The 16124-nt window shown below is 47.4% G+C and overlaps 1 protein-coding gene and 1 non-coding gene across 2 annotated transcripts; both read right to left on the bottom strand.

Annotated features, from left to right (window-relative positions):
- Positions 1-11595: 11595 nt before the first annotated feature.
- Positions 11596-11675, bottom strand: TRNAL-UAG. The gene has a single exon. It is a non-coding gene; the product is annotated as a tRNA-Leu (tRNA).
- Positions 11676-11858: 183 nt separating this feature from the next.
- Positions 11859-14597, bottom strand: LOC124687194 (protein ORANGE-LIKE, chloroplastic-like). Its single transcript, XM_047221007.1, has 8 exons — positions 14365-14597; positions 13782-13896; positions 13127-13240; positions 12948-13034; positions 12742-12818; positions 12529-12656; positions 12305-12411; positions 11859-12089 (listed from the first exon to the last, which is right to left on the bottom strand). Exons 1-8 carry the CDS (start codon positions 14580-14582, stop codon positions 12012-12014), a joined length of 924 nt encoding a protein of 307 aa, XP_047076963.1. The 5' UTR covers positions 14583-14597; the 3' UTR covers positions 11859-12011.
- Positions 14598-16124: the final 1527 nt, after the last annotated feature.

Genomic DNA, 16124 nt, shown 5'->3' on the forward strand with positions numbered 1-16124 from the left:
CTTTGGCTTCCTCTACGGAGCCACCGTGCCTCGCTTCTCTCCGGTTGACTTCCCCGCGCTCCCGTCGGTGGAAGCGTGCGGAGCCCCTTCACCGGATCTTCGCCGACGGCCCCGGTCCCGATGGATCGGAACGGTTCCGATTTGGGTCGCGGCGGCCGGAGCGCCGCCGCCGCCGGCGGGGAGGATCGGTCACGGCTAGGGTTTCTGACTCCCTCCGGGGTCTCGCTAACGGGCCTGGGCCCGGTTGTTTCGGTTGGGCCGCACAATGATGGGCCAACAGGCCTTGGGCCTCCAACGGTCTCCACGGGGGAACGGTTGGATTCGTGCCACGTGCCCCATGGGCAAAGTCTATCGGCGCAGATTGACGCTCCGGACCTAGGGCACCTCCCTTCCGATTTTGCCCCTGCGCCGCCGGTACATAAGTGGCTCTAGATGAAGAGTGGAACCCTAGATCCATCATTAGGGTTCCCAGCCTCTGAACAAGACATCTCCCGCAACCATCGCCGCGCCAAGCTCCTCCGCGCACACACCGACCCAGTCTCAGGCGTCCTCTCCCGCGAGTTGATGGACCGCAACTGGCGCGGCGGGAACCCCGGCAAGCGGCCTTACGAGGCGCTCTCGGGGGAGCCGCGCGCCACCGTGACCAAGATCTCCGCCGCCGCCGGGATCGTGAGCAGGAGTTTCACCGCCGATGCGCAGCCGCGAGTGGGATGACAACCCCCAGCCGCCCCGTGGAAGAAACCAGGTACGACCGTGACCAGCAGCTACCCCCGCCTCCTCCTCTGAATCAGCGGGGACGCGATTCTGGCAAGGGGGCGGGCCCTCGTCGTAACCGGCCTCCAAGAAATCCGCAAGGGGCGGACCCGCTTGGCCCCCAAACCGGCCCGGTCTGAATCGGTCGCGAGTGAATCGTCGGGGGCGATGTCACTCGGATCATCCGCTACAAGTGTGGGCAATCCGGGCACATGCGGTGGACCGCACCGCCAATCCCTACCGTGTCAATTGCAAGAAAGAAGGCCACCTTTCCGCTATGTGCTCCATTTTCTCCAAGCTACAAGAACCGTTCGGGCTGGTTTCGTGGCGATGGCAAAGGCTTCTACTGCCTGGAAGTAGCAGAAGAAGAGCTCCAGAAGCCCAAGGCGAACTCTGCGCTGGTATGCATCAAGGCCGGGGAGCTCACGGCAGAACAAGTTGATGCAGAGTTTAAGGACCTTGTTGAAGAAGACTGGGACTGGCAGGTTCACAAAGTTGCAGAGACAGACTTCTCCCTTGTTTTTCCTTCCAAAGAAAGCTTGAGGATGGCGATCCGTGGGGGCGGCATCAAACTACCAACGAGCCAATGCCATGCGCTGGTCATGTCCAACACGGCGGACCCAGCTGCTGCGGAGCAGCTTGTGGAAGTCAAGGTCAAACTCCTCGGCGTTCCACCTCCATTCCGCTACATGCCGACCGCCTCCCGGTGGGAGCCGTGGAACCGGGCAGTGCCCCTTTCGGTGGATGAAGCTTCACCGGCCATTGAGGATGGCCCCGTTCGTATGTATGTTGGCTGCCGGCCCCGATCCAACTCCCGAATACATCACGCTCTTCGTAAACATGCAAGGATTCCGAGTTCGGTGGTCGGTGGAAGATGCTCCAGCTGCGTCTGGCCCACTGTCGCCACCGCTCCATCACAAGCCTTCTGCTGATGAAGACGAGGACGACGCCGCGGACTCTGACGGTGACCGTTGGGACGGCCGCCGTGGTCACCACGCCAGCAAGGAGCCACAGAACACGGTGTCACGTGAAGAACTCCGGCGGCTAAGAACCAAGGAAAAGGAATCGGGGCCGGCCGCAAATCCGTGCCTCTAACCTCATCCTCTCCGTGCACGGCTAAGGACCTCCCGCCGACCACGCTACCAAAGACGGTCTTCTCCCGCATGGCTCGAATCTCACCAAGGACGGAGATATCTTCCCCATGGTGGCACAGATTGTTGCCTCGGCCTCACTGCCAACATCCAACTTAGAGGAGGAATCGACTATGGACAGCGAGCCTCTGATCTCGTTATCTGTCTCTGAGCTCTGCACACCAGGGGGTGGGGCAACCTCTGGCCAAAACTATGTGACCCCGTTCAAGGCATTACCCCTCTCTGAGGAGGAGAAGAAGGAAGTGGGCCGGCGCAGTCCGATCGCTGCCGCTAAGGAGGAGGAGACGCTGAGGGAGAAGGAAAGGAGAAGCAAGAGCAACAACGATCGCCCGTCCAGCAGTTCTTACTCCAGCCATGACAGAGGTGGCTACGCACCCGGAGTTCTCTGACGAGAATGGTTCGGCCTCGAAGCCGGTGGGTGACCAACTCCGGTGGGGTCAGTCATCCCAGAGTTGGCCGCGCTGGTGGCACGCGCACCTAGGAGTCGGGCGTCGCCGGTGGATGCCTCCCGCAAGAGCGTCCGTGGCCAAGGACTTACTGAAGGACCAGTGCTGGAGCGTGCGGCGGCGAACAAGGACCCAGGTAACAAACCAATCTCTTCCTTCGCTGTTTTACAAGACACTTCTTCCGATCTTTTGCTTTCCGTTGCCAAGGACAGTTGTGTTGTTTTTCCTTCGGCCGCTGGTTCTCCCTTAGAGGTGCTTTCTATCCTTCGTGCAAAAGAGCTGGCCCAGGCCGAACTAGCGTGTGCACGCAGCCTTAGCAGAGGCAAAACTAGCTAAAGAAAAAGCGGGCAAATGAGGCCGAAAAGCTGCCCAACAACTTGTCCGCACAAGAGGGGCCGTCTCCCGTACCGGTAGGGTCCGGTACAGTGTGCTGCTCATAAGCCACCAACAAAGAAAAGCAAACGAGGGGTCAAAAAGGTGGTTGTCCGCGACAGCGCGACCACGAACCCGCCAAGCACTGGCTAATGGACTGGTGTCTTAATGCGTTGCCTCGTTCGGAACATCCGGGGTTCGGCCGTCGGGGCGCCGGACCCTTTTGAAGGAATACCTCCGCTCTCACCACATTGATGTTGTTTGTTTACAAGAGACTCGTCAAACAGGATTTCACTGACCCGGAGCTGCGCACCCTAGAAGTGGGGGAAAAATTCTTCCGGTGCCGGCTCCCGGCTCTTCCGGCCGATCGGGCGGCATGCTTATGGGCTTTAGGGACAGCTGCTTCGACATTGGAAGAATTGACATGGGGCAATTCTTTCTTAGTGCCACTGTCCGGTGGAGAGTGGGTAACATCAAGCTCGAGATTATGGGAATCTACGGGCCTGCAGACCACGCCTACTCCAGGGAGTTCCTAACTGAGATCACCAACAAGATCAATAGTCTGAACGAACCTCTTATTATGGGTGGGGATTTCAACCTCATCCGCAACCAACAAGACAAGAACAACGACGTAATTAATCGGGCTAGACTCAACATGTTCAATGAAGCCATCGGCGATCGGGCGGTTAGGGAGATTCCTCGCACCGGGCGAGATTCACTCCGGACTAACAAGCAACTGAATCCGGTGAGAAGTGTCCTGGATAGAGTTTTTATCTCGCCTTCGCTTGAACCCAGATTCCCTCTTTGCTCGGTTGTCCCAGAAACTAGCCTGGGCTCTGATCATACCCCCCTCATCATGGACACAGGAGAAGACAACCCCATCAAAAGCAACCGTTTTCTTTTTTGAAACCGGATGGTTTGAAACGGAAGGCTTCCACCAACTCCTATCCCAGATCTGGGAGCGCCTGGGAGATCAAATAGGAGGCAGAGACATCGTAGACTGGTGGCAAGGCATGAGTGGTGGCTTGCGCCAATACCTCCGGGGTTGGAGCAAAAACATCGGGAAGGAACAAGCCGCCTCCTTAAGCTGCAGCTCGCCGGGGCGATCAAACAGCTAGATGAGGAGGCCGACTCGACCGGTCTTGAGGAAGAAGGATGGGCCTTCGATATTACTTAGAGGACCAACTTGTCAACATATACAAATTGGAGGAAGAATACCGGAGGCAACGAGGGAGAGTCCGCCTGGCTTTGCAAGGGGATGCAAATACTGCGTACTCTCATGTCGTAGCCAACTGGTCGCAGTAAGGAAGTGCTTAATCTCCACTCTCACGACGCATTCTCGACCTATCTCGCATAAACGACCGATTCAGAGCACGTGTACTCGCTCTATAGAGAGCTCCTGGGATCCGAACAACCTCGCCTCTGCAGTATTGCCCCGGATGCATGGGATGCTCCATCACGGGTTAACGCTACGGAGAACCTGCACTTAGCTCTAACCTTCTCCGAGGAGGAGTTGGAAGCTGTCATCAAAGACATGAAAACGGATACGGCTCTCGGTCCCGACGGCTTCCTCGTTGCTTTCTTCCAACGCCGCTGGCCGTTGGTAAAGCACGGGTCCTTCATATCCTCAACGACTTCATCCCGGGACGGATCGATGTCGCTCGTCTTAACTTTGGAGTCATCTCGTTAATTCCCAAAGTCCCCGGTGCGTATAAAATCACACAATTCAGACCAATCGCTCTCATCAACGTGATCTTTAAAATCGTGTCCAAGGCATTTGCCACAAAGCTTGATCCAATTGCTCATCGAGTCATCAGCCAGAACCAGACTGCTTTTATCAAGGGCAGATTTATCCTTGATGGAGCTCTGGCCTTACAGGAAATCATCCATGAAATGAAAAGCAAAAAAGCTAGGGGGCATTTTGCTTAAGCTGGACTTCGAAAAGGCTTACGATAGAGTCAATTGGGATTTCTTAACTGAGGTTCTCATGGGCTAAGGGTTTTGATAGCGGTGCGGTACACCGCATTTTGCAGCTTGTTACTGGTGGCCAGACTGCCATTTCCATCAACGGCGAGGCTGGACCCTTCTTTCGCAATAAGAGGGGTTTGCGGCAAGGGGATCCACTCTCGCCTTTGCTCTTTAACTTCATGGCGGAGGCTCTGCTCGTTATGCCGTCCAAAGCAGTCGAGGCTGGTCACATCGCCGGGGTAGTGCCACATCTTATACCCGGGGGGTGTCTCACTTGCAATACGCCGACGATACTCTTATTCTCCTCGCCGGCTCGACGAGAGACAAGTTATAAACCTGAAATTTATCCTCATGTGCTTCGAAGAAATGTCCGGACTCAAAATCAATTACCACAAAAGTGAGGTCATTGTCTTGGGCCAACCAATTAAGGATCAGCATAGGGTGGCTGATATGCTAAATTGCAAGCTTGGGGCCTTCCCTTTTGTGTACCTTGGCCTACCCATCTCAGATCGCAAGCTAACCATGGATCAATGGTTGTTTCTGGTTCAAAGACTTGGGGCTCGGATTGAAACTTGGTTGGGGAGATTCTTGTCCTCGGGAGGACGACTGATTCTCTCCAACTCTTGTCTTAGCAGCCTCCCTATGTTTGCTATGGGGCTTTTCCTGCTTCAGGATGGAGTGCATGACAAATTTGACTCTCATCGCTCCCGGTTCTTTTGGGAAGGGAGATTTGTAGACCTAAGGAAGCAGGAGGTTTAGGCCTTCTCAACACCAGAAAGATGAACATAGCCCTTTTGCTCAAATGGGTTTGGAAACTGTTCCAAGGAGACAACGCCTTATGGGCTCAGATTCTTAGAGCCAAGTACGCGACGGTGACAGATATCTTCTCCGGTTCGGGAGCAGGGGGCTCTCCGTTCTGGAAAAGCTTACATAAAATCAAGCACTTCTTTAAATTAGGCGCCAAACACTTGGTAAGAGATGGGTCCCGAACCATGTTCTGGCTGGATCTTTGGTTTGGGCAGCGACCACTTAAGGACCTTTTCCCCACTCTCTTTAATACGTGTGACAACCAGCAAATCTCTGTTGCTTCCGCTTGCGCAACCTCTACGGGACTCCGCTTCCGCAGAGCCTTTGGCCCTCAGGCCAGAGAAGAATGGGCCAGCCCGCTCCCCATCCTCCAGGAAACCAATCTCGCTCCGGGTGTTGACACTATCGCTTGGAACCTCGACCCCTCGGGCTGTTATTCCGTGTCTTCCATGTATAAGAAACTTTCTGAGGGTGCGTCTGTTGCTCATGCAAGGGATGTGTGGGCAGCCAAACTCCCCCTCAAGATTCGGATCTTTACCTGGCAGCTGATCCTTGATCGCCTCCCTTCCAGCCAATTGGTGGCTTCCAGGTTTGGCCCGACAATCGGGAGATGCGCCCTCCGTGACGCCCCGCAGGACGCCAACCACATCTTCTTCACCTGTTCGCTGGCTAGATTTATGTGGAGCGTCGTGAGGCAGCTTCTCGAATGCCGCTGGTCTCCTACCTCTTTTGCCCAGTTCTTTGCCATCGTTTCTAGCTTTTCGGGCCGTCCGCGCCGTCTTATTTGGACCTTATTTGCAGCACAAAGCTGGGCGCTTTGGCACGTTCGCAACAAGCACGTTTTTGAATCAAGGGTGATCTCTAAACCTGCTAACCTCTTATATAAAACTATTGTGATTTTGCAGCTTTGGACTCCTCTCGCAAAGGCGCAAGACAGAGCAAATCTGGTGGAGATGGCAAGACAACTAAGACTTATGCACCCGGACATGGTGGCAAGTGATCAGCATGGATCAACGTTGACACAGGCGCACGCGACCCCTCCTGCTCATGCTCCGTGACTTAGTCTGGGTCGCTCCTGATGCAGCTCCCATGTTATGCTGTTAGCTTTATCTTCTTTGGCTAAGCTGTATGCCGCAGCAATGTAATCCAACTATGTTTCGAACCTCGAGGGCTTTATTAATTTAAAGTCGGGCACCAGATGCCTTTTATCTAAAAAAGTCCTCCGGCAATTTTGAGTTGGTACTCCCTGGGCTGCTTGTGGAGTACGAGCGCTCAGGAGCCGTTCGATCGGTCAAAATGGATGGCTTGTATAAGTTTGGAGGTACTGTAGAAGTCCTTAAATAAAAACTCCTGCTTGAATTATTCGCAGGGAGAAAGATCATTGCTTGAATTATTATGTGGCTTTAATCACCAGTTTGTTTCTCCTGTTTGTATTTGAGCATGCATGTACATGATGAAGAGTATGGAGAATAACAACGCCGACATATCTCTACGTGCCACCTCTCACGCTAGATCTTGTGAGGTGAGGTCAACTGAAGGGAGATGATGCACGCCATGTTTGTCCTCGCATTTGCCTTGGCTTGCAGCCCATCAGATCGGGCATGCCGCGATCTTTCCGTCAAAATGATTGTGATATGGAGACGACTTGCATTCACTACAGTTCGACGCATGGCGTACATGCACTTGTGCGCATGCTGGTGGCACGCTCAGACGCCTCACCGCATGGACCACCTGTACAAGGATCGAGAAGATCAGCAGCGAGGTAGAAGAAGGCACGATCAATCGAGATTTTCCGGCTGCGAAATGGACAGCCACTTATTCCCACTTGTACCAGCAAAATGTCTAGCGGAGCAGCTCTGTCGAGATCTCTCTCCATTTCCAGCCGGCAACGTACACAAGCAGGCAAGCATGGAGGTCAATCTCAGGTGTGCGCGATCGCAGAGACGTACGGTATGAACAGTTTGAGTGGCGACTAGCTAGACACCACCTCGATCGATCGGCCGAACAAGACGTGCGACAGCTCGATCGGAATTGTGGCATGCACGCGTTGATTCGGACTAGAGTGGAGCAAACAATGATCTGATGATATACGATTTTGCTAGTAAAACGGTCTAAAAATCTATTTGTAATTTGTTTTATTTTTAAGGCTCTTTGCACTCTGTTGATAAGTATATTCAATAGGTCGGTGATTTTTTCGCCAAAACAGTAAATTGTGCAAAGTTTGACCAATTATATGTAAAAAAATAGTATTATTTAGAAAATAAAAATAATATAGTAATGTTGATGTGGTACTATCATATCATTTTATTATGTATATATCTTGGTTAACTCCCGGTTAGCCTGGAACTAAGTTAAAGCCCAATCAACTCAACGACCGTTAGATTTGCATTGTGATTCGTGTATACAATCCGTGTGTAATTGCACATGCATGTGCAATTGCATATCTATTACGCTAGTTGCACGTGAATTACACATGAAACCAGGTCGACCGGGAATTAAGCTAATTCATGATCGACCGGGAATTAGCCGCGTCCTATTTATATTTTATCATGGATAATTGGTGAAAGAATACAAAGTTTAACTTTTACCAAACTTTATATGCAAAGTAAAATGAAAGGGAGGAAGTACAACGTAAGACCTCAGTGCACAAGTGTAGGTAAGGCTTTCTGAAGATTTCCAAGATTTTTCTCTTCCCCTGTTCTTTTGGTTGGTGTTTTAGACACGCATGATTACGAGCAGCTCAGGCTACACGAAGATATATACTCTTTCGTTGCCCTTTTTGACACGAGTACGTATCAGCATCCGTCATTGCATTGAAATTATATATCGCTAAACCAGCTTGTGGCAGCCTGACAGGGCAGCGTCATACTCAAGTGGGGTAATGCATTTCAATGGTTTTTATGATTACTTGCTTTATATACTACAGGTTCCGTCAAAATCATCGTTCTGCGAACAGACATTGAGAGGATTAAGAGGAATTTTAACTTAGATGGGATTTAATCCCCCTAATCTATGTCTATCTCATGCAATTTCATGAAGACCGAACAATAGTAACTGGTGAATGCAGAACAAAATCCAAATCAACTGAAAGTGGATTTTAATTTGAATATTAATAGACCTTTTATTCTGGCTTTGTCAATTAAGGATTGATTCTCGACAAAACTCAATTAAGCACTAATTACATTTTTTCGAATGTTGTGGAAACTTACTATTTTCATTAACTAGGACTGTTTGTACTTTTTCTTCAATAGGTGCAAAAGACTTTCAGTTTTCATTAACTAACATTACAAGAGCGTATAGCCTTTGAGGACACCTTCACTTAGATGGCCCATGGCCAGCGTGCCGTTAGAGCATCTCCAACAGGCGCTCTATCTCGCGTTGTATCCAAAAAAGCGGCTGGTTTAGCGCGTGGGCGTAAAATTATGCTCCAACAGGCGCTCTATCCCGCGCTGTAAAATACAGATTGGGGCAAAAGCGCTATGTCGTGCACTATATCTACCGCGCCGGAAAGAGCGCGCTGTATCCGTCGCGCGCGTAAACATGTACAGCATTTTTACAGCTCCAAGATTTAGAGCTTCTGCTGGAGGTGAATATGCCCTCACGCACAAAACATGGATAGAGCGCGCTGTAAAGCGCTTTTACAGCGCCAAGATTTAGCGCTCCTGTTGGAGATGCTCTTAAAAAACTTTTCACGCATATTCGGCTTTTACTGGTATCAAACTAAGACAAAAATATTAAGCGCTATTATGGAGTTATTTGGCGCAGGTCAGCCTCTTTCTATGCAATAAATGATTTGCTAATTCTCAGCTTAGTTTAGAGCGTGGTCAATGTAATAGCCGTTTGGATCGTTCAAGATGGATGTTCTTGTTGTCTACTACCTCCGTCCCAAGGAATAAGGCACACACGTATTCCAAGGCGAACTTTGACCATAAAAATTGAGCAACTAAATCTTGGTTATATTATATGTAATTAGTATCGTTGGATTCGTATTGAAAAACACTTTCTAATGATGTTAATTTCATACAAAAAATCTTTATATATTTGAAGTAATTCTTAGTCAAACGAAAAACACATAAAATGAGGGCGCCTTATTCTTTGAATCGGAGGTAGTATTTTCCGGTGCGAGCGACGCATGAATCTTTGTGTGCACTGTTTGTTAAAATGCTTAGACTCTTGTTTTCTTTTTCGAGGCTAACGCATGGACTACATCACCTATGTAGTGACATAGGGTTCTATCATTAAGTGTTGATTTGTAAAATGACAAAAGGTGATCCAAGTTCTTACTGGAAGGACGTACATGTTCTGAAGCATTTTCTGAGAAAAATGCCGAACACGGTAATTCTCAAATTTCTAGGAAATTGTGAATACCACATCAAGAGGTGAAAAGGAAGATGGATGAGCATCTGATGCATCACCATCAAGATCTACATTGATAAGAGGCTGAGAAAATCGGATTTTCGTCGAAGTATGTTTCCGATTATTCATGACAAATACAGTAAACGTCATTTTGACTAAACCAAACGTCATGTGACAGAAGAAAGGAAAGTCTCACTTAAGAAGCCAAAAGTTGATAATAGATTTATCACTTCGATAAAATAATGCCAAATAAGGTGGCATTATGGATTTACACCATATAAATCTGAGGATTCAGAACACTGAAACAAAGTGCTCCACAACTAAGCATAATCATCAGCTGATAAGTATATGGCCTTACGATGAGTGACAAATATGACTGAATTATTTGTACTCTAGTGCAAGTGAAAGACTCTTGGAGTTAGTGCTCTAGAGACAAATAATAATGGATATATTATATGTCCAAATATTCGTAATAAGTTTCATGCCATGCTATAACTGTATTATGAGAAAAACACTAATACACATGTGGTATTATAAACAACCAATTGTCCCTGGTTAGCACGCAAGTGCATGACTGGTTCATTAAGGTTGATAGTTGGTCGAGGTTTTCTCGATCGTGGACACACACGTCATTGACAATAAGTTCAATAAGATCATATCGCTCCACTGCTCGACGTCTTCCTCGTCCGCACGATGTCGTCCTCACATCCGTCGGAATAGGTCCCCTTCCTTCTAATTAGCTCAAAATGTTTCCAATTAGCTCGAAATCTTTGCAATTAGTTCGAATCCGTCCATGTTTATGGACATTAGCAGTTCAAATATCTGTTGTGAATACTACTATATTTTCTGTGATATCAATTGGTGATGGATCTTCCAGTATATATGCTATGTGAGAAGGTTCGGTATAAAATTTGCTACATAATGAGCTCCGCTTAATGAAAATTATAGTCTTGATTCATTTTAGCTCATTTTATATTCTAGTACATATGATATCATCATGTTTTATTTGAGGCACACATCTAATTTAGGGGTGTTATAGACATTTTGCAATCCAACACATCAATAAGCTAAATTTCCATAAGCCCAAAAGAATAGGAGGGACTAGTTTCTAGGAGCTTCTTTTCACCACAGTTTCTCCCCACCGTTTCTCATAAGCCGGCTTATGCATAAGCAGGAGCCCAAAAGAAGTCGCCCTGACCATGTCCAAGATGCGTTTCATGCTGAAGCGGAGGCTTGCAGCAGATTCCTGCATGTGGTTCAGGATTGGGTATATCGAGAATTGAGATAGAAACTGATTCGCAACTGCTGGTCCAGGCGATCAAAAGTGACAATGGTGAGCTAGGGGCGTGTGAGGTGCTGATTAAGGAGATAAAGGAGTTTCTGAACTTTATTTGTAATAAATTTAGTTTCTGTCCAAGAGCATGTAATTCTGTCGCAGACGTTCTCGCCGTTTTTGGTGCAAAGCTCAGAGATGTACCCCAAGCTGTATGACCGGGTCATGCTCCTGACTTTGTCCAAGTTTTTTGTAGCTAGTGATCTTGCTGGGCTATTTGAGTAAGGGAAAGTTTTCCAGTTTTTTTTTTTTAAAAACACCCAAGCTACCGTGTATAATTTGTAGCCAGTGATCTTGCTGGGCTATTTGAGTAAGGGAAAGTTTTCCAGTTCTTTTTATAAAAAAACACCCGGCTGAAAAACCTTATTGAACTGACTGGAATACTTACGTTAAAAAGGTGGAAAAATATTGACAGCTGTGGGATTTGAACCCACGCCCTTTCGGACCAGAGCCTAAATCTGGCGCCTTAGACCACTCGGCCAAACTGTCTTTGTTGGCAATGCTAATACAATTATGAATATGAGCATTTAATGATGCGCGCATGTTGAGTAAATAAATCCGATAGGAAACCATAGGCAGCTTCTAAAATCCGAGATCGAGTTCTCATATAGTCCAGTATCAATATATATCAGCGTTACAACTTTTTGGTAGTTGGGCTGATCGTCATAACTGTGTCAGGCTCATCTCGCTGCAACTCCTTAGATATACAATACTTTGGAGTAACAAAGACTGATTCAAGCCCTACGGTCTACCACAGAAATAGAAACAATTTGCTACACATCAAAACGTGCAGCAACAGACATGCACACTTCAAATTGCTCAACATTAATCAAATGGATCTATACGTGGATCATGCTCACTTGCCATCGCCATTCCCGTGCACAAGCATGTTGGGCACATCACCTGGAAAGCGCGTACATGCGTGAATTAATATTGTCTGGGTACTGAGCATAAGTATAATCTGCAACATTGTTTTGATCTACAGCATCCCAACATGAGTAGGTCAATCTCGGGAAAAATAAACTTGAGAATGATACGCCATTCGATTATCTTTAACTTAATCTTCTAAAAAGCATCAAACTGAGTATTGTGAAACAAAATTGAGATTAGAAGCATACCTTTCCAGCTCCTGAACAATTGGAACACCGTTCAGTTGTCGATAATGAAAAGCGTTTAGTGCTCAATAACATTTTGCTAGCAGAACAACGGGCACATGGCAAGTATCCTATAATACAGAAAACAAGTTCATGTGTGCAAATAATAAAGTAAAAAAAAGAGGGACTCTGAAGGCTTTTTTTTTTTTGCTTATTTGCCAGATAGTTGAAAAGGAATTCACTCATACCAGTCCCATGGCAATACGTGCATCTTTTCTTTTCTTGCTGCCTCACATTTTTAACTTCAACCAACATTAAGGCTGAAATTACACCAACTGCACCGCCGGAAAAGGATGCCACAATAGGATCTACCTGACTATAGAACAGCCAAGGAAAGTTATTAAATCACTATTTTAAACACTACTGAAGAATTAGTGTCAAACAAATAGCTCTTAAAGCACCTTAATTGTAGAGGCAAGTACATGTTCCGTATAAAATCTTCATAAGATGTACCACCAAGCCCCAATTTCAGTTCAAGCTGCATCAACATTTTTAAGAAGATATACAACAGTACCTCTTGTAAGGATGAGAAGTCTTTGAAAAACTAAGGAATACAACATTGTATAGGTAAGAAAACAAATTACAGAGAGATGGAGCTGGCACTTACAATTGGAGCTATCAAGCCTCCAAACATGATAATCCCAGATATGAAAGAGAATGATGTCAAATAGAGTTGCTTCATTGTCTTGGGTGACTACTTCAGGCAAAACAAAATGAATGAATATTACTAAGAACAACTTAAGGAAACACTTTTGCAGATAAACTACATAAGGGCTGGGGTGTCACCGTATAAGGCAAGAACGGAATAGTAGATGGCATCTCCGGCATTTCATTTTCTTCAGTGCTGGCACCTCTGCTTTCAGCAGCTCTTATTCGCTGCTGCACCCGCAATCGTCTGACCTGAGAACATTACACATATTGAGATCAGCTACAGAATGCTGTTAATTAGCAAGCTAAGAAATACTGTTAGGATTATTAAAAGAGTGAATTCCACTTTTTACCCTCTAGTTATGCATTTGTGACACTAATTACCCCGCCGAGTGAAAATTCATGTAGATTACCAATTTTGAAAGATTTGGACCCTTGTTTTCTGATGTGTATCCATTGGAAAAGGTGTTAGGTGATGATCAGGTTCCAAAAAGATCAAGACGATAGCGAAGAATGGACACTATGGACTAAAGAAATATGGGCATAATCATCCATGAGGCCCTCTGATTTTTATATATTTTGTCGCTCCACATCAACGTATGATGCCTATCCTATCAAACAATTACAAGAAAGATGTTAAACTATGGCGAAACCATGTTTAAAGTCTCCAAAACGGGATATTTTGGTAGAAGCTCCACTAAATGGGGTAATATGTGTCACAATTGCAAAACTACAGGGTAAAAAGTGGAATTCACTCTTATTAAAATGATGGTAATGTGCGTAACATAATCACCTCTTCCATTAAAAGGAAAATCTTGCTACGCCGACTCTTGATGTTGTCTTGAATCTCCTGCGATTGCATCTGAACGAAGTCTTGTATTGTCTCTGGACCTTCGATTATGCAAAAACTACAGAAGTGAACCATTAGTGAGTGCTTACGGATCTAGCGGGTATCTTTGTTAAATTGAATGTACACAGAAGGTTAGTGGACTACGTAAGGCCTTCACTGCAGACCAAATCTACATGCAGAGTTTTGGCTATTATACTAATTTTTGACAGGATATCCACTCTTAATTCAGAAGTGAACATTAAAATTCTCTACACTATACCAAGAATCTGTGAATTGGCATATCAGTGAGACTGTGGGAACATCTCTCAGGCACCAGGGTCTGGGGCACGCATTTCCTCGCCCATTTTCTTATGGTAAAATTTCGTACCTTGTATTCGATGTAGCTTATGTAGAAATCTCAACTTACACACCTTGTTCAGTTAAGCACAACCCAACAATCCTACTAACTATTGACTTAACGATATGACCGTCCATCCATTCCCTAAATAAACAAGAAATAAGGGGAAATTTTGGTGTGGGGGTCTACCTGGATAGGCTGCCGTCTCCGGCCGCCCTGGAGTCCCCGGCGGAAGAGCACCGCGGCAACATGGTTACAGCCCTGGGCCCGGCGCCTTCTCTCCTCCATAGAGCGCGATGAGGCTGAACGGACCGCCAGGGAGAAGGAGCCGCCAGTGCAACAAACAGGCGCAGGGACGCGGGCCTCGCAGCCGGCGGCGTCGCGGCGGACGCGGCGAGGCAAGTCATGTGGCCGGCCCGCGACTCCCGTGGCACTCGCGGTGTGGCGACGGACGTATGGGAAGCGGTGCTGCTACGACGGCTTCGGATAAAGACCGGGCATTTCGGGTCGACGGCCCGTTTCGCCGTGGGATCCGACAAGGCGAGCGAGCGGTAGATGACAAAATGTGAGAGACGAAGCATCTCTGCAGGCAGTTTGCCACCCGTAGCCAAGGATGATTCTCTATCTGCAAACAAAAAAAGTATTGTAGTAATTCAACTGGTCGAATTTTGTTCATTATGATACGCCATTTTTCATATCCTTCAGTTTTAAATCAATTCAGTTTTGTTGAGTTTGCGTAAACTCACCTGCCCCATCTACGGTAGATTTTTTCAGGATTAAACCTCAAAACATATTTTAACGCAAATTCCATCTGACAACGTACGGATACAAGCTAGGCCCAAAGCTACGGTAGATATGAAAAGAAGTTGGAACTTTGATCCTTCGGAGACTGCTTTGTATACTCGAGCAGACCGGACAAATACGGGGAGATGAAAGCATCTCGGTTTAGTTGCATCGGAATATTTGGGGCGCTCACGTCGGTGCTATGAACTACCTAACATAGGCGTGAAGTTTGGCTTTAACATTCTTGGCTTGAGAATCGTTTTTTTTTTACAAGATGCAACCTTTATTAATTAATCAAGTAAGGTTACATCCGTCATCCACCAAATATGGATATAAGAACAAGGGCGGCTCATCAAACCATATACGAGTATCCTGATTCTCTATTGATTTTTTTTTGAGAGAAAGAGCTGCGATTATATTAAAACATCAGATTGTCTGATACAATTGTGTCCCTAGCAAAGTCTGGTGGAACACCAAGCCAAGTCATACAAATATTATTGTCGCAGCCTTGTTTCGCTAAAACGTGAGCTACTCTATTAGCAGAGCGACGGACCGCCTGCACGGAAGCATCACCAAAAGTTCGAAGAAGTGCCTTCACCTCCTCCACCAACGGGCCATATGAGGATCGATCCATCTCCTCCTTCAGCAGCTTTGCTCTAACCCCAGTGCTATCCATTTCCAGAATTACCCGAGCAACCTGTAACTCCTTTGCCAAGATGAGTCCCCGGCGACACGCCAATAGCTCCGCACCTTCGGCATCTGCAACATGGGGGGGAAAATGGCAAGCTCCGCCAAGGAAGTCACCATGGTGGTCTCGGATGACCACGCCCGCCCCTCCATTGCATTCGCCTTGAGGAAAGGCTCCGTCCGTGTTCACCTTCACCCAGTCCTGTACCGGTGGAAGCCAGCGCTCAGCTGGGGTAGCCACATACGATGCTGGGGGTCTCAGGTTCCGCCATTCCTCAATCTGAGCGATAGTTTGAGAGACAATCTGACCAGGATCATCCAGTTTATGGGTCTCCCGGGCATTGTTCCTAGCCAGCCACAAATTATAACTCAGCATAAAGAACCGAGTGCCCTCATCCGCGGAACACCGACCTATCCAATCCAGACAACCAGCCTTTGAGATCTGCATGGAAAGCTAGCCTTTTTGGCGGAGATTCCAG

Source organism: Lolium rigidum, chromosome 2 (assembly GCF_022539505.1).
Source record: "Lolium rigidum isolate FL_2022 chromosome 2, APGP_CSIRO_Lrig_0.1, whole genome shotgun sequence".
Taxonomy (NCBI): Eukaryota; Viridiplantae; Streptophyta; class Magnoliopsida; order Poales; family Poaceae; genus Lolium; species Lolium rigidum.